The 20,655-nt window shown below is 38.3% G+C and overlaps 1 protein-coding gene across 3 annotated transcripts in view; it reads left to right on the top strand.

Moving 5' to 3' along the window:
- PEX7 (peroxisomal biogenesis factor 7) overlaps nucleotides 1-20,655 on the top strand; it is a 49,455-nt gene that overhangs the window by 18,353 nt on the left and 10,447 nt on the right. The window contains exons 6-10 of one of the 3 annotated variants that reach the window (XM_074818987.1): nucleotides 665-771; nucleotides 1,173-1,286; nucleotides 5,582-5,637; nucleotides 15,999-16,098; nucleotides 16,850-16,949. In XM_074818987.1, coding sequence (XP_074675088.1) covers nucleotides 665-771; nucleotides 1,173-1,286; nucleotides 5,582-5,637; nucleotides 15,999-16,098; nucleotides 16,850-16,903 — 431 coding nt within the window. In that variant the 3' untranslated portion in view covers nucleotides 16,904-16,949. Of the gene's footprint in view, nucleotides 1-664; nucleotides 772-1,172; nucleotides 1,287-5,581; nucleotides 5,638-15,998; nucleotides 16,099-16,849; nucleotides 16,950-19,575; nucleotides 19,842-20,655 lie in introns of those variants that run through there. The other 2 variants (XM_074818988.1, XM_074818986.1) reach the window with 2 other exon arrangements.

Below are 20,655 nucleotides of genomic sequence, written 5' to 3'. Positions count from 1 at the left end.
AGACCTCTGCAGGTGTGTGTGTGCACATGTGCAGGTATATGTATGTGCTTCAAGGTTAAAGCAGACATTGCCTTTAATATGTGTAAGTTACAGCAGAATGACTTTATCTTCCAGTATTTCAATAAATGAGAGTAACTGCAGGTTTTGCACATGATGAGTACAGGTAATGTGTCTTAAATTTTCCTTTCATCGAAAGAATCTGAAGATAAGTTGCTTTTTGAGTACTGTTCACTTTTCAGTGCACCAAAATCATGTATCTAGGAACTTTTTCTCAGCTGTCTTGCAGAGAAAGTTTTTTTCATGATTCTGGTCTTCTAAGTCCATTTTTTAATGGACTTTAAGCTCCTACTTTAATTAAATGTTATTTAAGTATTTTACCTCATCCCCTTTTAATCAAATCAGAGTTTAAAAAATAATGAGTGTTAGTAATAAAATGAAGTTTTTGGGGGTTTTTTTCTAGTGAAGGAACAGTAGTAAGTTCTGATTTCTTTTGTGCATCAGTCTCATCTCTGTGTCTATAATGTGCTTGCTTTATTTGGCATGAGGGTCCTCATATAATAGTTTGTATTTCATACAGCTAAGAAACAGTTGTCTACTAAGAACTCGTGAATTAACTGTATCCCATAACTGATTCAACAGTGCTGAATCAATTTCTCTGTTTCAGGTGACCAGACTTTAAGAATTTGGGACGTGAAAGCCCCAGCAGTCAAACTTGCGATACCGGCCCACCAGGCTGAGATCTTGAGCTGTGACTGGTGCAAGTATGATCAGGTATAAACCTGTTGGTCCAACTGTTTTCCTAATTGAACTACTCTCATTAAATAGTGGGGTTTTTTACTGCAACATTAATGCATCTTCTCTTTATAAAAATATGTCTAGTTGCTTTGTTGCTCTCATTCACTACTGCATCTTCAGAAGAGCATTGTTCCGACAGATAGACGGCCCAAGCAGATCAGGGGTTTTGCTTATTCTTTTGTATACTGGACAGAATAGTCCATAGTGGAAAAATGGTTTGTATTTCTCTGTTCTTTTTAATTTACACACTGGAGATGTCATTTGTGATTTATTCATCTGTATTGTTTGATTTATCTAACTTTTGTAGCCAACATACGCATCACTGTAATTTAATAATGAAATTGTCCTGATATATCTGTGTTTTATCAAAACATCAGAACTTGCTGGTAACTGGTGCAGTTGACTGTAGCTTGAAAGGCTGGGATTTGCGGAACATCCGGCAACCAGTGTTCGTCTTGCTTGGTCATACCTATGCTATCAGAAGAGTAAAAGTAAGTTGTATTTTATTCCCCATTGATCACCATTGTTACACAAATTTTTCTGGAAAGCAGTAATATATTATCTAATAACTAGGAAAAAACCAACTGGTGTTGAAGATTTTAGATGCTACAGTGACCGTTCTTGGAAACCTTCAGTTTAGCACTGTAAAACATTTTGATATTTAGCAGGTTGCTGGGATTTCAAAGTAAATGACATCTTCAAAGTCTGTATATTTCCATGAGTGTTTGAGAGCTTGAGAGAGGGTTGGGAGGTTTGCTTAGGCTAAGTTATATGGGAAATTTGAGATAGAGAAAATACTTTACCTTACTTGTTTTTTAAATGGTGCTGTGTCTTGTTGTTTCCATACAAAGAATCAATATTCCCATAAGAAAAGGTATAGAACTCGTCATGAATATGTATTTTTGTGTATACAAAGGAAACATTAATATGTTCAAAGAGATTTTGAAACTTTATGCATGAAAGGCTACAAATGACTATACTGGATCTCTGTACTACTAGATCACTCACCCATAGGAATTTGTTCTAGGTGCACAATGACCTTTTTTCGTATTAGTGCTTATTATTTTTTTTTGTATTAGTCAGATAATACCTGATCCTTTTAAAGCCTTTCAGGAGAACAGGGAGGTTTATTAATATTTTCTAGGCAGTCTGAACTGGCAGAAAAAAATTATCCTGCATCAGTGTTTTGCTTCACATGCCCTTGGAATTTTTGATGTATTTCTAACAACTTTAAACGTTACTGTGCTTAGGTTGTAATTTGTCAGAAAAGGGTGTGACTAAGGGAGTGGTTCCATATCTCAAATCCTGTTTGTGAACAGACACCGTGAGAAGCTCCTGCTCTTCCTTATCCCAGCTACCCTTGCCTGCTATGCCCACTGGTGGTGGCTGTCCAGTATTTTTTTTTTTTCTAAATCAGTTCCTGCAAGGCCATGCTTTGATCTGGCCCTGTGAAATGTTCTTCATAGCAGAAGAACATTTAGCAGTGGTGTTCAAGTTTGTTTTCTCTTGTTTTTTAAACAAGATCATTTTGCAACTCCAATTTGACATTCATTAAGACAGATTAATCAATACAGTATCAATCAAAAGACTGGCATATTCTTACTCTCTGACGGTTAGTGGGATCTTTTAAAAACAGCTCTGCCATTAAGGGTTTCATAGCACATTGTCTTCATGATAAAATGGAGAAAGTGAATGCAGAATTGTTATTCACCATAACCTGTGATAATAGAGCTAAAGGAAGCTTGATGAAACTAGTAGAAAATGGGTTTACAAACAAATGGAAATACTTCTTTTACATATCAGATGGTAGACTTCTTGAATTAGCTCTCTGCACAAGAGGTTGCATAGGCAGGCAGTGTCATCAGGTTCACAGATGTCAGCTGGTTGATAAACAGATACTAGAAGAGCTAGACAGGAATAGCGTCTCTAATTTCTCTAATCTTTCTCATCCTGGGCCGCATAAGGAGGAGTGTTGCCAGCAGGTTGAGGGAAGTGATCCTTCCCTGCTACTCACTGCACCAGTGAAACCACATGTGGAGTGCTGGGTCCAGTTCTGGGCATCCGAATACAAGGGAGACATGGACATACTGGAGTACATCCAGCAAAAGGCCACAAAGAAGATTAAGAGACTGGAGCCTCTGTCCTACCAGAAGAGGCTGAGAGAGTTGGGATTTGTTTAGTGTGCAGAAGAAAAGGCTTAGGGAGGATCTTATCACTGTGTATGAATGATTGGGGGAAAAAGAGAAGACAAAGCTTGACTCTTATCAGTGGTATCTAGTGAGAGGACCAGAGGCGATTGGTACAAACTAAAATACAGACAATGCCATGTAAACATACAGCATTGGGCTCAAAGACTGTTGGTCTGACCAGGTAAGGTATCTTTTATATTCTTATACTGTCTCATCTTAGTTTCCATTTTATGGCCCATCATGCTCCCTGTTTTCTTAAAACACCTTGAAATGATTATTAGGAGTTGGCCAGCAGTAGAACTTTCTTTGCACCAACCTCTGAGATCAGTTCACTAAATGGTTTAAGGAGATGGTGGGGAGGCTGTATATGCATACATGTGCAAAGGAGAGGTATGTGAGAGTACATGACTTCTGTTCTGTCTTAGCAAGCTTTTGTAGCTTCCATTTCAAGATAGACATGGTCCCTGTGGACATAAGATAGAGGAATGTGGGCCAGCACTTAGAGGTGGTGCAACATATCTACACTTGTGTGGTATAACTCACCAGTCACACTAAATGGAGAGAGAGACCAGGATGCTACCTAAATAGAGGCAGCTGTCCCTACTAATGTCCCTTCCCTTACATTGTGCTGACACTAGCAGTGATAAAGCTGTGCAGCAAGCTGGCTTAGCTGATTGCTCTGACTGAAAATCCTGTTCCTAAAAGTGACTAGTTTCTGTCTGAATCACTAAGCTGTCTCAATTTGTTGCTCAACCCCACAATTGCAAGACCTGACACAAAGGAGGCATGGAGAAGTAGAAAGGAAAGGGCAGTCCATGAGTCTTGGCAGTAGTACACTCTTAAATCAGCTTAAACCAACCATGAAATCACGCTCTTCAGTTGTCTTTTGTATTCTGTTCACTTGTTCAGGGTTGTGTTGACTGTCGGGTCTGAGACTGGCAAGGAATTCTACCCAGTACAATACTGTCAGAATTCCTGCAGATCTCCTGTGGTCTTTCACTGCAGTATGGGACATTATCAGCACACTGAGTTCATGTGGAGCCCTTTTCAGGAGATTTTGACATTGGTGCATTTGGCTGTCTCATATTCTTAGCTGGCTTCAATCTCTTACACTGAAATGTAGTTATGATTTTTGAGTTTACCTAAAAAGATATTTGGATGAATGATCTGTGAAATATTGGAGGTCAGGCTGGATTGATATGTTGGTCTCTTGTGTCTATATACAACTGTTCAGATGATAAAATTGTAGTATCTTACAGTTAAGTGGAACAGAATTTTAAAATACTCTCTTCTCTTTGTAGCAGAAAGACATTATGCAAATTCTTTCAACTTACATATGTAGCATTCTGCTAAGTATTTTGATAGAGTTTGCTTAGGTAAGTTTCTAGGATACTTAAGGTTAATGACAAAGGTTTTCAGCTTTGACAAGATGGTTTTGCTTCATCTGAAACTATGTGGACAAAGATGCAAAGGAGCCATGTCGGAAATATGCCATTGGTTTTTGCTGCCCTTCAGACTGCTTCCCCTTTATTGTTCATATTCCTGAGGTGCAGAAGAAAAAGAAGTTTTGTTGTGATTTTTTTTTTTTTCCCCTCCAGAAAAATTGTAGGAAATCTGGGGAGTTTGAAGTTCAAACATGCATATCCCTCAATTCTTGTATAGTAAAGAGAACTCTGTTCAGCGAAGTTGAGCAGGCAACAACTTGGCTAACAGTTCTTGGGCAAGTTGTGGCAATTGTGGTAACTTGGGCAGTTGTGGTAATAGCCCAGGCTTAACTTTTGACTTTGTAGTAGCTGTGAATGATATTGAAAGTCTTCCAAGAAGAATCTTACCTGTGAACCATGATGTTCGGGACCTGCATTTCAAACTGAAGTTATGTCAATGACTTGTGTATTTCCTGTTGAGAAATACAGACCTTAAAATGGTTGGAAAAATGGTTGCCAAAAAGCTGGAGGCGGGGTGAACAATTTTGGCCTAACTGCATCCTTACTGCCGCAGTTCTTAAACCTGTCTACAAGAGTCCGTAGAAGAGTGTGTTCCTTAAAATGCCCTGCAGGAGAGGGGGAAATTATGAAGTGACATTATACTGCCTTCGGTTTTTCAACTTATCTCCAATTTTCCCAATTCTGTAAATAATTTCAAAATTTTAGGAGATGGAATCAATGACAGTAATATATCTTACATTCTCTGCAGTATGGCACAAATTTTCTCTTTCTGAGAATAATAAACTGGTCACATAGCTTTTCTGAAACTTGCTTTATATGATGAGATTATACTTAGCTTGTCAGCCAAAGGCAGAATTTATGACTGTTTATATGACTGTCTTAAAACTTCTTAACATTACAGAAGGGTTGATTGGCACTGCTATAATGAAATCAAACCAAAATAGGATGCCATAGAGCATTCCTGGTAATTAGAAGCATGGTGGAGAGATTTGTTGATGTAGTCTGTTTTGCTGCATCATGATGTGGTACCTACTTAGTAGTTTAAATAGTTTAAACAGTTTAAATAGTTAAACTTTGGTAACTTTCGACTTATAGTAAGTCTGTGTATGTTCACAATGTTTTTAAAAGTTGTTCTCTTTTGTTTTCTTGCAGTTTTCACCATTCCATGCAACCTTATTGGCCTCTTGTTCCTATGATTTTACTGTGAGGTACAGTATTTTTTAATTGGATAAAAATGGAAAGATAATATATTTTAATGTGACTTGCAATAGAAAACAGTTCTAGAGTGGACATACTGAATTGCAGTTAATGTTGCTATTGGATGTTTTCTCTCTTCATAAGCTGTGCATGGGTTCTTCACTTAAAGGCCAGCTCCATCACTTCTGAATGATATCTGCTTTGACAGATGCTTTCTGTAGTCCTTTTCACATCATTCTGCTGAATGTAGTTGCGTCTGGCTGTGATGGTGTCTGATAAGAAGGTAATAACCTCTTAAATGAATGTAGGTGGGTGACTTCATATGTTTCTGCGATGTATTTTTATTTAAGGTTTTTATGAACAAATTCTTGTCCTACAAGTATCTGAGGAAGCTTTAGTATTGTTCCACAGTGTGTATGCTGAAGTTCTTTAGACAGTACTTCTGTAAGTTCCCCTGGTTGCCCAGTATATCTGATACTGATGAAGATTTTATAGTACAACTGATTTAAAGCTGATTAAAAGTCATAAAGAAGTTTGACTTCATTTTTGGACTTCTTTAAGATACAGTGTTATAAGTCAATACACTATGAAGTACATTCCTGAATATTTCAATCACATTCTTAGATCTACATTTTAATTTTATAACATGAACTGAATATAATAGGCAGTACACTTACAAATGGGAGAAGCCCTATTGCCTCCAGAAGTGACTGCAAAGTTATCCCACTTGTCCAAATCATCCCAACTAATGTCACTTCTGGTTGTGTCCTAAGTGGTCTGACACCAGACACAGAAAGGTTCTGGTTCCTAAGGAAAATCTTGCTAACTCTCAGTGCCTGTATGTGTTTCTAAATCATAAATCTATATATCTTGTGCAGTATAGCTGGAAGTTTGTTTTCATCCAAGCTCTTGGCTGCAGCTCCCAGAATGCAGCTAACAGAAACATGCAGGGGTGCAAAGGGGCTCCGAAACTCTGCTGTAGATGGTGTGGGACTGCTTGAGACTGTAAAGTGACAATGGTGATGTTGTCCTTGGCATGTGTGAGTCCTCAACCTCGACAGCACTAGAGAGGATGTTACTTTCCAGGTCTTAGGCTGCAGGGAGTGCTTGGTGCTTCTTCCTGAGGCCAGGGGTGATGGTGGCCTCACCTGTGAGAGATGTGTTCTGTTTGAGGTACTGAGGTAAAGGAACTGCAGGAGGAGATGAGCAGGCTGCGTGCCATCAAGGATGGTGGACACAAGATTGACAGGGTCTTCACAGATACCCTTCAGAGGTGAGAGCCCAAATCCCACAGTGCAAGGAAGGAGGGACAGTTAGAGACTATTCTTCAAGCAGCAGAGGATAAGGATAAAGATTCCTGTGATGGGGGAGGCTGGAAATGTGACTTCTGGTGACACAAGTTGGAGCTAGAGAACATATTTAGTGCCCTGGAAATGAGTGAGCAAGAAAAAGTTCAGTCTTGGGGAGGTGTCAAGAGTCAGATGAGCCTGAATCAAGTGTCTGCACCGAAAGAAAAATATGAATCATCACTGGAGACTGCCTCCTGTTGCATTCCCTCTTGAAGTATCTGTCTGCCAACCCAACTTGATATCTTGGAAGGTTTTGTTGTCTCCCTTGGGTTGAGGTCCACGAGGCTGTGGAGAGACTGCTAGGGTTTGCCCAGATTCAGGACACTGCCTTTTCCTGCTTAACCTGTGTGGGTTCTCACATTACTGAAGGAGGTGACCATGAATATATCAAGAGTAGCTACATGGCATTGGGGACCCAGGTGGGGTTTTTATTGATCCTGACTCTAAGGGAGAAAAGTTCAGGTAGGAAAAGACATCTCCAGCAAGTCAACACTTTGCTGCATAGCTGGTGTCATAGGCAGGGCTTTGTCTTTTACAACCACAGGGTCCTCTTTTAAGTGATTGGGTACTGCAGGGCAGGCATCTTTGCCAACAGGCTTGCTAACCCAGTGAGGAGTGTTTTAAACTACAGATATCGGGGCAGAGTGATCATAACCTGAAGAGAAGTGAAAGCATGAGGATCAGAGAAGAGTGTGGGGAACAGCATAATGCCAGAGGCTTTTGCACTTTCCCTGTGAAAGCAGCCTGACACCCGTATACAGCAGAGGAGACAAATGGGGGAATTAGAAGTCCATGTGCAGCAGCAGAGATGTGACCTCTTGGAGTTTATAGAGAGATGGTGGGACCGCTCACAAGACTGGAGTGCTGCAATGGATAAAGCCTCCTCAGGAAAGAGAAGCTAGGAAGGTGAAGTGGTGATAATGGTAAATCTGTGAGTTTTGCAGTCCAGTCACCCGCTTAAATTTTCAGTCCCTACATGGGCTTGTTCCTTTCAAAAATTGTGCCTTTCTCTTGTAGATTAGAACTGGATGGTGAGTTTATATAATACTCCTGACCCCAGAGGGATGTCCTTATTTCAGTAAAGGACTTAAGTGCTTGAGAACCTTTCCTAAGTTTTATGTTAATTGTTATTCTTTTGCTTATTGTAGTAAGGGGTAATGCCTTGCTAATGATATCCACTGTTGTGTGGTTGGTGCCAGGAGCCTGACAGTGTGAGTGCTGTGATGTCTGTATGTATATAACTTTCTAGACTGCTGCACCAGCATTCTGTCTTATATAAAGTGCTTTATTTATGTTTAAAACGGACTTCCTATAGAATACTACACAGAGGTCTGTGGAAGGTTATTTATGGGATCTTGCTTAACATCCTTTACTGATGCAGTGCCAGCTGGTTTGCAGCATATCATTTCTCAGAAGGCTTCTAGGTCTAAAATAAAAAGTGGTAATTGGTTTCTTCCAGTGGCCTTGTCTGAGCAATAAGACTAATAATCAGCATGCTGATGGATTGAAGCGACTTGATTGTGTTGTCATGCTCTTCCTATTTTTGACACCACTATATATCTTAAAGGTTTGGCACTAATGCATTTCATACAGTACCGAAATCTAGTGCAATTTCAGTTCTGACATTTTCATACGTGGAAACTGTCAGTAAAGATGAGAGCTCCTAATTCATAAGTCAAGGTGTCTGTAAATGCAGAGCTTGGGAACTTTTTCACAAAATGCCACTCTCGACATTGTTTTGCTGTCCAAAAATTTACTTGCTGTGACCAGGAATGGAGGGTGGGGTTGAAGGGATGAACTACAAATTTTTAGCAGTTTTCTAAAATACTTAGTTGCGGGGTTTGGTATGAGTGACTATACAACAGAGGAGACCAGGTGAAAGTCTTTGGAAAAGATGGCACAAGGAAAATACTGTGTATAATGGGGAAACCTGTTACCACAACACTTTGGGAACATCTCTTTTAAGGAATATAATAGGATGACTGTGTTATACCTCTACCTCATATCCTGTACCATCGTTTACAGGAAGGAATTTAGCTCACAGTAAGAAATAGAGTTCATTTAGAAGTGTTCAGAGTTTGACTGGATGCACCATACACTCCATGTGCAGTATGTACACACGTGCTATCATGTATGCACGTGCATATGCACACACCTGTACATGTGGACATATACATACATTTCAATGTAAGAACAGAAATATTTGATAAATATTTTTATCAAGAAAGAGAGGGATTCCAGTACATGGTATTAATTTTGGATCTTGTTGAATCTACTCAAGGCCTGTGACTTTTTAGCCACATTTGAGAGTAATTCATAGAACAGTATGGTATGGCAGTCCTTTAGAAACAGATTCATCAGATACAAGCAGTGGTTTTTTTTAATAGCAGCTTAGTTATGATACTGTTCTTTTCTTTAACATTTCTCTTTGAAGCTCAGAATTGTCTGTAAGCATTAACATATAGCATATAACTGGATACAGCATAGTTTACTGTTTAAGCTCTGTAATCTTAAATTTTACTGAAGCTTTATAGTTCAACCAAACAAACACAAATCTTATCTAAGATTACTGAACTGCTATGTAAGAGGCAGGGTTTTTGTTTGTTTTAGGTAGAACAGCTAGTTTTGCACATAATCACAACTGGCTATCTAAAAGCAAAAAATAGTAGGTTGAAAGTGAAGTTAACAATTCTTAGCTTCATCCTTTGCAAACAGTATAATGATTGCATGTGTGTGCTATAGTCAAGCTACTGAAAAGAAAACTAGTTCACATGCCAACTATCATACTGGGGGCTAAGAAAAAGAGGTTGTAGGTAAGAACTTGAGTTTACATGCTTGGGTATAATGATTTGGATTTATGCCTCATTGAGACAAATTTTTTCTATATCATTTCCTTAGTCTTTGGAAGAGTTCAGGAAAAATGTAGGTTAATTAAAAAGCAGTTTTAACACAAATGAATCATTAAAATGCCAGGAAATGCACAAAGTACTGTAACATTTCCAGGACTTACTTAGATCTGCATGCATGTTCTTAAACCTTATCTCTGTCAAAATTCAGTTTGAAAGAACATCAGTGTCATCTCTTACTGGAATTACTATTTTATATTTTTGGACTCTCTTCAGTATAAAAAAAAATGTTGGTGCATTAGGCACAGAGAGCACTCACCAATATCTAAACAGAAGATCTGATAAATTATAGAGCTTCATTAACCTAGAATCAGGCCAGATCTTGAAATGTATTCACAGAGGCTTGTCTCTGAGGCAAAAAGGCAATTTTTGTTGAAAGTTTTACTATACCGGATATCATCTCTGCAAGGCACTTTAAGGTAAACCACTATCTCCAGCTCTCCATGACTGTGTACAAGTTCAGTAAATTGGATCACAAAGAAATCTTGAGAACTTCTGGAATAATGCTGCTCATAAAAGAAACTGGATTTCACTTCAGATAATTATCCTTGTTGTCTTTTTTGTCTATTTTTTTCTTCAAGGTGAAAAGGTGAGTGTTTGTGCCTTTGCTCTCTTTTTTTTTTTTTTCCAAATGGAAAATGTCTTCCCGCTGATCAAAATGCTTGTCACTGGTGGTTTCCAGTGTGAAACTGAAAACTCTGCAGTAGAAGAACCTGTTAATTTGCTCAGTTAGTGATAGCTCCTACATCATTATAAAAAGTGTCCTTGATAGCAGAGCTGCTTGTGGTAGTCAGAGCACTACATCTGGTGAAACTAACAAAATTCAAACCTGATTGTACTTTTCAATTACGATTTAACTGTTTGTTGCAACTTTAGAGTTAGTAAAAATCACTCATACATCAGTGTAAAGCATATCTGTTCTCTTACATGTTGCCTTTTTGGATTAAAACAAGAATTACAATTTAATGATAAATATTTTGACACATAAATGAATGCCCAGGTTCTTGTATTTTTTAAATTCACTGGCATTTTCCTGCCTGCACTGCTAATTTTCTTTGAAATAAGTATTATGAGATCAAATTTTTCTTAAAACTAGGAAAGTGTTGGCCACAGGAGCTACTTGTCAAATGATTCAACCTCATAAATAGATTAATATCTTTTATCTATGAAAACAAATTTTCTGGTGCTATGAATAGCACTATAATGTTGAAGAATACAGCAAAGGGTTATTTTTATTTTTTACTTTTTAATTTCTCTTAATAAACAGGTCTGTATAAGTGTTAAATTGGTAATTAAAGCCTTCAAGTATTTAGACTTGAATATTTAACTAGCATATGAATGTTCATTCTTATGGAAAGTGCATCTTTTTTCTCCTAAATAACCCCTTTTTACTTTTTGGTTGTGAAACTATCATTTCTGTTTGTCATACAAATACATATGAATCTTTCTCTAGAAAATGTATCCTGTTTGTCTGAAAGACAAAGTTAGGGGTTTTTTGTAGACAGGTGAGGAAACAGAAGTATTGAGAAAGACCACACATACCTACAGTATTATCTGTATGTTGATGACAACCACTTCTGTATTTCTCAGGCATCTGACTTCCCCATTTTTAGCCAACCAACCTTGCTCAGTGCTCAGTGAGGAGTGGGACATGTGTCAAAGTGAACTGAAGCTCCAGTCTAGGATTATGATACTAAAGGATGGGGAATATCTAGAAGCTCTAATGAGACCATAAATATCCCTAAATTATGGGTTTGCATGCCCTTTTAGTTAATTCATGTTTTGGGGAAAAGAGTAAGCTGCATAACTTCACCCACAAAGCTATACTTAAATTTCTGTGTATCACAGCAATTAACTTGTTACTCTTGTATGCCAGCCAGCCTGTACAGGCTCATGTCTTCATCCTTCAAGATTAGAGTAGCTCATGATGCTGCATCTTGGGCTGCACCTTGTATTGAATTAAGCTAAAAGGACTAGAGAAAGCATGTACTTGCCTACATGGAGTGGCTCACTTGCGTTTCTTAAATCAGTCTGAACCCTTTAGTGACAAGAAATACCTTCGTTTTGTGAGCATGCCCTGTTTTTCAGGGCACTCTGTTTCTGGTTTGATACCTCAATAGAATGATGATACAAATACATTCTCAGGTTGGCTTGAAGCACATGATGATGGTGAGAGTTATTCTCAACTCATTGTTTGAAGAAAAGTATTAAAGTTAATGGTAAGTTTTGCAAATTTTAAGATCTTCAAAAGCAGAAGGGGTATTATGAAGGCTAGTAACTACTTGTTCTTAAAAGTTATTCTGTTACAGTGTGGCAAAAGAATTGAAACAAACATAACTTGCAATCTGCCATTTTACCTTCTAATAAAATGTTTGCATGGGATTTCATTGTCCGGACATCAACTCACATGTGTAATAATAAAAAACAGTGGTGCATATGCAACTCTGTTAGAGTAGGGTCATAAATGTGTAAGTGATGTGCTTTGTTTTCTCATACAGTACATAGGAAGTAAACTAAGAAGTTAGCATTGCAGCAAGAATTATTTTGAAATAAAGCATGTAAGTTGAGTCCTTAGGGAAGAACCTATGCTACTGGAGCAAACTCAGAAGTAAAACCTATTTCAGGATTACTTTTTTGGATCTTCTTCCATTTGATTTGGCTCTCAATCAATTCTTTTCTTTGATGCTTAAGGAAGATAATACTTTTAATAAAGGCTTTCTTCTATACCTAAGCTACTTCATAATGTTGATACTTTACTGGAACTATGATGAAATAATGTCTTAAGAATATTATTGTGGAAATAGTTAGATGTCCCCAGTTAAAGCCTGAAGTAACAATATTGCCCTGTTCCCTTTATCCAAAAGTAGCTTGACACTAAGTTCTGTTTAAGTTCTTTCTAGTTAGCAGGAAGAACTTTTACATGTAGCTATCTTTGCATGGGGATTAGAGAATGGGAGCGGGAGAATGAATTGTGTGATACATGTGTAGTAAACACTGAGTTCTGGGTTGCTCTTGAAAACTTCTTGGTGGTATGCATCCGTACGCTACTGTGACTTCTGCCTAATGTGGTTGCATGTGCATGGTAGCATGAGTTGTTGAGTGGGCTTTTATGGAAAGCAGCCTCTAAATAACTGATTCACACCCACCTAAAAATACAATGTATGAAGACATCTTCTATTTGAAACCTAAGAGCAGTAGTAAAGCTTTCATGCATAAATATTCATCATAAATATATTTGTTTATTCCCCAGAAGGAAATGAACTTGAGGAGTTGTGCTTTTTGTGCTGTGGATTTCCCCTGAATCATTTCCTGAAGTAACTTTTGAACCTATTGAAAACTCAATTAGATTTGACAGAAAAATTGTAGTCTAAATTTACTAAGCTTGTACACATTTAATGGAAACTCATGAGCATACAAGAGAGGGGGGTCCAAAGTATTACCTTAAGGAAGGCAAAAGCCATAGCATGAATTCACCACATGTCTAACCTGCTTGCTGATCTGCTAGCTCCTCAGCGTGTGGCAACAGGCTGCCACAACACATGCGTTTTACTGCCTTGTGCAGACACTGGAACCTGAAATGATACTTGCTGCTTTTTTTTCCCAGCTAGTGGTGAAGGCACAGGGACAGGAGGTAAGGGTAGAGTCGGGAGGAGGACATAGTAGAAGATAGATAGAGGAAGCTATATTGGGGGTTGGTAAAAGTGTTTTGGTAGGGGAGCACAGATGTATGTAGCAAGATACATCTCCTTGATGTTGCTACAGGTGTTACAAAGTACAGAATCCATAGGATGACAGGCTTTTTCTCTTCACATAATGGCTTGTTTAGAATAAGCAGTCCACTTGCAATATACATGCAGCTTATGAATTGCAGGTGAAGTTCATGTAAAACAAATAAGAAACTATAAAGAAATGGGGGAAAAGGTATACTTTCAACAGCTCCAGTGAAAAAAAGTTTAAGAAAATGCACTCATATAGGTTGCAGGGTGTCTGTGGTCAGTGCAGATGTGACTGCAGTTGTGAGTGCTAGTTTTAATGTATTCTGGGTACTTAATATGGGTAAAAATGGCAGCTCCATCTGAGTGGCACACCTCTGATTGTACAGGCTGTACAAACCTGTAATGGACCCTAAAAGCGTATGTGGTTGTCTGGTCCACTGTTGAAGTTCACGCTGCCAATGGCGTAGATATACCTACAATTAAAGTAATGGAAGCACATCTATTTGTGCTGTGAATGCATCTTGATTTTGCCCTACAGCTATCCTGCTGGGGTAAGCACTGTCTTAGAAAACCTGCATTGCACTTTAAGTCTTCAGGATGCAATGGAAGTTCACTCTGAGCAAAATATTGTTGTCACCATGCTAGTTTTGGAAGCTGGGCTACAGATAGTGTTCTTCACTTTGGACTGCAGAGTCGTTATTAGCACCATCATTAACTTGTCATCGATGGTTCTCAGTCCTGAGACTGTATGGTTTTTTGGACTTTCACTAGTAATTATTTTTATATCAAAAAAGAAAGGTCCCAGACATCCGTGGAACTTGAATGAAGTTGCAGTACTCTTAAACACTACATTGCTTCTGACTTCTTGCAAACACGACTCCATACAACAAACACCAAATTGTCCTACTATTTTTAAAATTGATCAGAAAGTCTTTTCTAAGTTTTTGTTCATGTAGATCTGAAGTTCTTAGTTTACAGATGTTTTATGAGCATCTGTCTTGCAAGAGTTAGTAGAGAGCTAATGCGGTAAGGAAGGCTACCACTATTACTTAGAAACAACATGATTTGTTTCCTTACCTTCTTATGAACAAATGTGGGAGGACGAAAATGCTGAGGTGGTCTTTTGCTCCTCTCTCCTGCAAAATAAGTTGTTTATCTTAGATCTCAGGTACTAGGAAAAAGTTAAGAGGGTTGTTGCTATGGTGTAGCCATTGTACTGATACCATTCTGCTTGTTTATGAAGGAAATAACATCTACACATTTATCAAACTGACCCTGCTGACTCCCATGTTTGCTATTTTACGTGAATTGGTTTGAACATACAGTGCTTTCAGTGTAGTTGGTCTGATAATGAACTGTTCTTTTTAAGTATTGTCACTTTCCCCAATAGGAGCAAGGCAGAAAGACCTCTGCGGTTGTTACAGAGGAAGTAGAGCATATGATTGACCACTGTGAGAAAATTCAAGCTTTAGAAAATTTGATTACAGCTGCCAGCCCACAAATTGTGCTGTGCATTGCAGCCTATGGACTTTTGGAAGCAGTATATAGAATGCAAAAAAGAAAAACAAATCTTTCTTTTGTGCCATCATATAGTGTCTTGTCAGTGTGTGATCTGAAAGTTCTATTCCTGAATCCTTTTTTCATGACTGAGATTTCTTGTAACTATGCTTTCATCCCACCTTCTCTTATACCTCTCTTATCCTTGCTGTTAACTTCACTGATGGACATTCCATCTAACAGGACAGTAGCTGGGAGAAGTAGCACACTTCAGAAGTCTACTTTCTGAGCATTTATATCAGCCAAGGCTGGAAAGAAAAACTGCTTTTTGAAATATGAATTAGTAGAATTAACTGTGTACAAATTAATTATTAAATTATAATATTAAATTTTGTTTTACAGGAACACAGTCTCAAATTTGAGACTGGGAATGGTGAATATCTCTAAATGAATGTTTAATCTTCAGTAAATAAAAACCCCATAGTGAACAATACCAAAAACTGAGAAAAATCATAAATTGTGCTAATGTCTTTCGGGGATAAAATTCTCCAGCCATCAAGAGATGCAACAAGAGTATTCTAGCCTACATTTTGTTCTGTTTTAATAATGTCCCAATGGCGGCTCTTTGGTGCCAACTTTGATCTCAGTTTCTGCAACAGGAGACAAAGATGGTTTTGCCCAGTGGGGTTTAATTTATGCAAATCAGCAGATGGCTTTGCAGGAATATGATTTGTTATGTTTCTGAAGTGGATGAGTTTGCTTTTTTAAATACCCTGGCAGCAACAGATTTGTCAATATCTTGCATTATATTTTTGAAATGGCCTTTCAATTACTTTAATTGTGGTTTGTTTGATTTTTATTTTTTTTTTCCTCTCTTGCTCCCTCCTTCCTTCCCTCTCTATAGATTCTGGGACTTTTCCAAGCCTAACCCTTTGCTGGAAACAGTCGAGCATCATACTGAATTTACATGTGGACTGGATTTAAGTCTTCACAACTGTGGTCAGGTAAGAGCTGGGAGGAATTTACTTTTCACTTGCCTGTTATAGCCACTGTGGTCATGGCTGGACTACAGGACTCAGATCCTGAATAAGAGCCACCAGATTGCAGAAAGCTTCTGGAAGTGAGTCTGGCTGGATGCTTATTAAATAAACCTCACTTCAGGTCCATTTTTATTTATAAATCAGTTACTTGCATTGGGTAGGAGGGGAGGGCAGAACAGACAGAATTGCAAAAATCAGATAGCTGAAAGCCACGGTGAGCTCAGGGAAAATGAGTTAGTTTAGTTTCAGAAGGAAGAGTAATAGAGAAGGGTCTGGAATGCCAAGCTGAGATACAGAGCTTTCTTCCATCTACTTAGAATGTCAAGTTAAACATTGGTAGTGTCACACATGATACTTAGACCTGGTTTGTCACATTTGGAGTACTAGAAGAGGATTAATATGTAGTTAGAATTCTAAAAACCTCATCTGTTGACATGAATGATTGGAACCCATTTTATCAGGGACACTTATTTATGTACTGGTTGTGGTAGGACTCTCCTCTGCTTCTGTTGCTACAATCGTTTCTGTTTTGTAAACAGAGACTTGTTTGCAGTATGAACTGTTTTTTTCAGGCAGGAAAGGCAAGCCTATAGTTTTCACACAGAAATTACTGTCACTGAGTTAACTGTAACTAATGCACTATTTAATGTGCCACAGATACCATTTGCATCTAGCTTCCTTTCTGATTCACAGTGAAATTAATTTTTTGCCCCAGATGAAAATGACTTGTAATAGCTGCATTGAAAATCTGATTGGACAAAGCAAATAAAACCATCGTAATTTCTGCTACTCATAAAACGACACAGGAGAAATGTGTAAGTTTGTCAAAATACTTAACTTAATGCATGTGGAATCATTCTAGCCAAATGCTAGCTTGAAGAGTTTCCTGCCTTGTTGCTTGTTCCCTTAATTCTATTGCCTCAGAGGTGCTGCAGTAACAGTTAGTGAAGCTGTGCTGTGAACCACATAGGGGAATTTGTAAGGCTGAAAAATATTCTCAAGTTTCACGTCATTTTTCACTGGCGCAAGGCAAGAATAACTTAAAGGCCGGTTGCTGGGAATTAAAACTGCATCCCAAGTGGGTGTATAGGTACAATTCTGGCTGAATTGGGTCCAGAGGGAGCAGCAAGTGTAGCGTAATACATTAGATAGGGCCTTACAGTGTTACACCACTGCTTGCTCTGAGCCCAGTTCAGCTTTCCATGAGGTTGGTGTGGGTTTTGCCATGGATCTGAATGAGGCAAGAAGATTTTTCTTCATTTGGTATTGAGGATGTAATTGCATCTTGATTATAAGCCTGTTGCAAAGAGCCCCGTGTGTTACGGGGTGGCTCTTAGTGGATGGTGTTCCTGACTGGCTATATATGACTTCTTTCTGTACAATTTACTTGTCAGACTTGGAGTTGCTGCTCTGTAGATACTCTTTCTTTTGTAACTGCAATGTATGGAATAGCCTTCTTGGAACAAGGTCAAGTAAATACTCATTGATGATAGATAATGAATTGAAAGCAAATAGCTGCATATGTTGGAAAATGCTGCTTGCATGTTGGAAAAAGGAAAAAGATGGTGTGTGTACCCATCTACATTAGGGCATTTGTGCATCCAGGTATTTTTTTTCCACACAGAAATTCTACAAGTCTGATGTTGGACTTAATGCACAAAATCTAAATCTGGGGTACATATCCGTATATACTGCATGCCAGTGTGCCTTCCAGACAGAAGTTTGGCATCTGCAACAGCTTTAATAGTCCTCTGTTTTTTTATATTGAGTTGATTTAATGTATTGTGAGGGTTGGATATCACAGCAATGCAAAATGTAAACATTCTGATTTTTAAAAGAAGTTTGAAATGTGTGATAGAATTAAACTGTAACTACAAGAAAAAGAATGATCACTTACTGAATAGATGCTTCTGATATGAGCACTTGCAGTCTTTCCCTGGCTTCTGCATCAATCCAATGAAGATTATTTGCTTAACTTTTATGCTACTGTTCCCAATATGTAGGTTGCCTCCATGTCTGCTCTCTATCAAGACCTCATAATGTTGTTCTTCATGCATTTGTATGATTTGTGATTTTCACTGTGTGCTTTATAAGGAGTTACGACTTGAGATTTGAACTGCTCCTCTCCTCCATGCATGCAGGGTATTTTATTCATAATGGACAAGCTATTCATTTATAGTCAAATTAAGTACCATTCTGGTCATTAACCTTTGCTTTTGTTCTTAATGATATTTTTGTTGTCTAGCCAGATGATGTTTTTTTGGCTTTGCCCAATAAATTTCAGCATTTTGGAAGTGTCTTTTATGTGTCAAGGGAAAACCAGTCTGTACTTCTGAAGAAGTGTTCAAAATAGATACTGTGATTAAGTATCTCATCTAGGAATTACAGGACTTCCCTGTGGAACTGATTGAGCTTTGAACAGAATCCACAGGCAGAGTGTAGGTACATGCAGGCAAGCTGGTTCTTGTACAGTATCCTACTAAGGGGAGGCACCACGTGGGACAGAGATCTGGTTATAAGGAAGGGTCCCAGGTTGTGAGGCTAAGTATTAGCTAGATGGAACAGAAAACCCTTTTGTGCTTATTTAAGGTTCTGATATCTGTTTTGGGGTATCTGCGTCTACGTAAAGTAAGCATTTGTTGAAGGCTTTGCATTTTAATAAATTCAACTGTTTTGTTTGCGGGGGGCGGGGGGGGCGGTGTCCACCATAATGTTGGTGTCAGGTTCATAGCAATTTCAGACAACTAACAAACAAACTCCCAGGTGCATAGAAAAATATACATTTTACAGTACGAAGCATTAACAGAAATGATCCTCATGATATTCAGGGTATTTCTCTGCTAAACTGCAAGTGTTGATGTGAGAGCTTGCAAGGCACGTTGTCTAGGAGAAAATACTCCCAACTCCAGCTTTCAGCCAAAGTAGCTTTGGCACACCCAAGAACAGTGACAACACCCTAAGCATGAAAAATCTTTTGGATTTGTAATGGTGTACAGTACTAAGAACTGAACAAATCCATTTATCTTGTCCACAGTATTAAGAGTACGCAGTTTTTTAAACCAGACACGAGAGTTCTTTCCAAAGTTTGGGGATAAGAAAAGCAGTTAAAGCTTGCTCCTTTTTATATACACTAGATAGGCATAGGATGTATGTAGAGAAAATGGTAATCAGCTATATACTATTCCTCTCCAGGGGCTCATAATGCTAGACTATATATTGGAACTGTACTCTGTAGCTCATCAGATTTCTTACTTCTCTCCTCATATTTACTGTCCCTCAATGTGATCTGTGAATGTTCTGATGAATTAAAATATAATACCCCTTTAAGCTTAGCTCTTACTGGGATTTTGCTGTGCTTACCTACATGTAAGCATGAACGTAACTTCCTTTAGTATTATTTGTGCAGCTTTATTTAAAAGCAGCCTTTTTCTTCTGTTGTAGGTTGAATGTGATGTGGCAGTCATGAATTAATTTTAAATGTCTTTTAAGCAATCCATCAATGACACAGATAAAAAGTACAGACACTGTGAACATTCACTTCTTGTCTTGATTCTGAAATTATTTCCGTAAGTATATAAAGAATAAAAAATACTTATGTACCATGAATTTCTTTAAATCGTGGACAAAAAAACCCCAACCCTTTTTGTTGTAGTTCTAAAGCTGTATTTTGCTTGACACAAATATAAGAAAAACTGAAGCTCTGAATTTTGTATGAAAACCTTTCTCAGCCTACACCTCATGTCTATTCTGAACTCTGTAAAGCAGCCAGTGGAGAGTATAAATTAATGCTTTCCATTGAGCCAGGCTTGCTCCTGAGAACAGGATTAAGTGTCTGATGGGAACAGGAGAGGAATCTTTCCATTTCTCTGTACTTTTATGCTATGAACAATGACATTCCTAAATTGCAAGGATATGTGATTTTCAGTGGAAGTGATGCCAAGTGGTGTAGTGGCTTAGAACACTTGATATGTGAAGAGCACATTAGATATCTGTGACATGCCAAATCCGAACAGGACTTCACGATATACAATACTGAGGTGCTCCTTTTGGAAATTAAATTTGTTCTGCACCAAACAGTTCTCTAGTCCAAAATCATCTGTTATCTGTGTGCGTTTTACCGTCTAAGTTTTAGAATAACTGAGGTACAATACAAACAGTGATCACTTACAATTTTCTTTTACTGTGGTTGTGTGGTTTTGGATGGTAATGATACTACAAATGGGCAGCTAGCTGTCTAAATAGCTGTTTGTGAATTTGGGAGGCAAACTTGTTTTCTGTAGAGCTCTGTGCGGCTGCCACCTCCTTGTGTAAATATTCCCCCAAAGTAGGTTAGTTCGCATAAAACTGGTTTCTCTTATTTCTTCAAAGCCCCTGGAGCTCTGGGATGTATGAATGCAAGAAAGGGCCTGGCCACAATTCTGTATTGCATCTGGAGATGGTGAGGGGTGTTATGGCAATACACACACATGATACCAATAACGTGGAGACAGTGATAATACCAGTGCAGTATACTTGAAACTA

This window comes from Strix aluco, chromosome 3 (genome assembly GCF_031877795.1).
Source record: "Strix aluco isolate bStrAlu1 chromosome 3, bStrAlu1.hap1, whole genome shotgun sequence".
NCBI classification, from domain to species: Eukaryota; Metazoa; Chordata; class Aves; order Strigiformes; family Strigidae; genus Strix; species Strix aluco.
The sequence above is the reverse complement of the archived record's forward strand: the minus strand, read 5'-3'. Positions and strand labels throughout refer to the sequence as shown.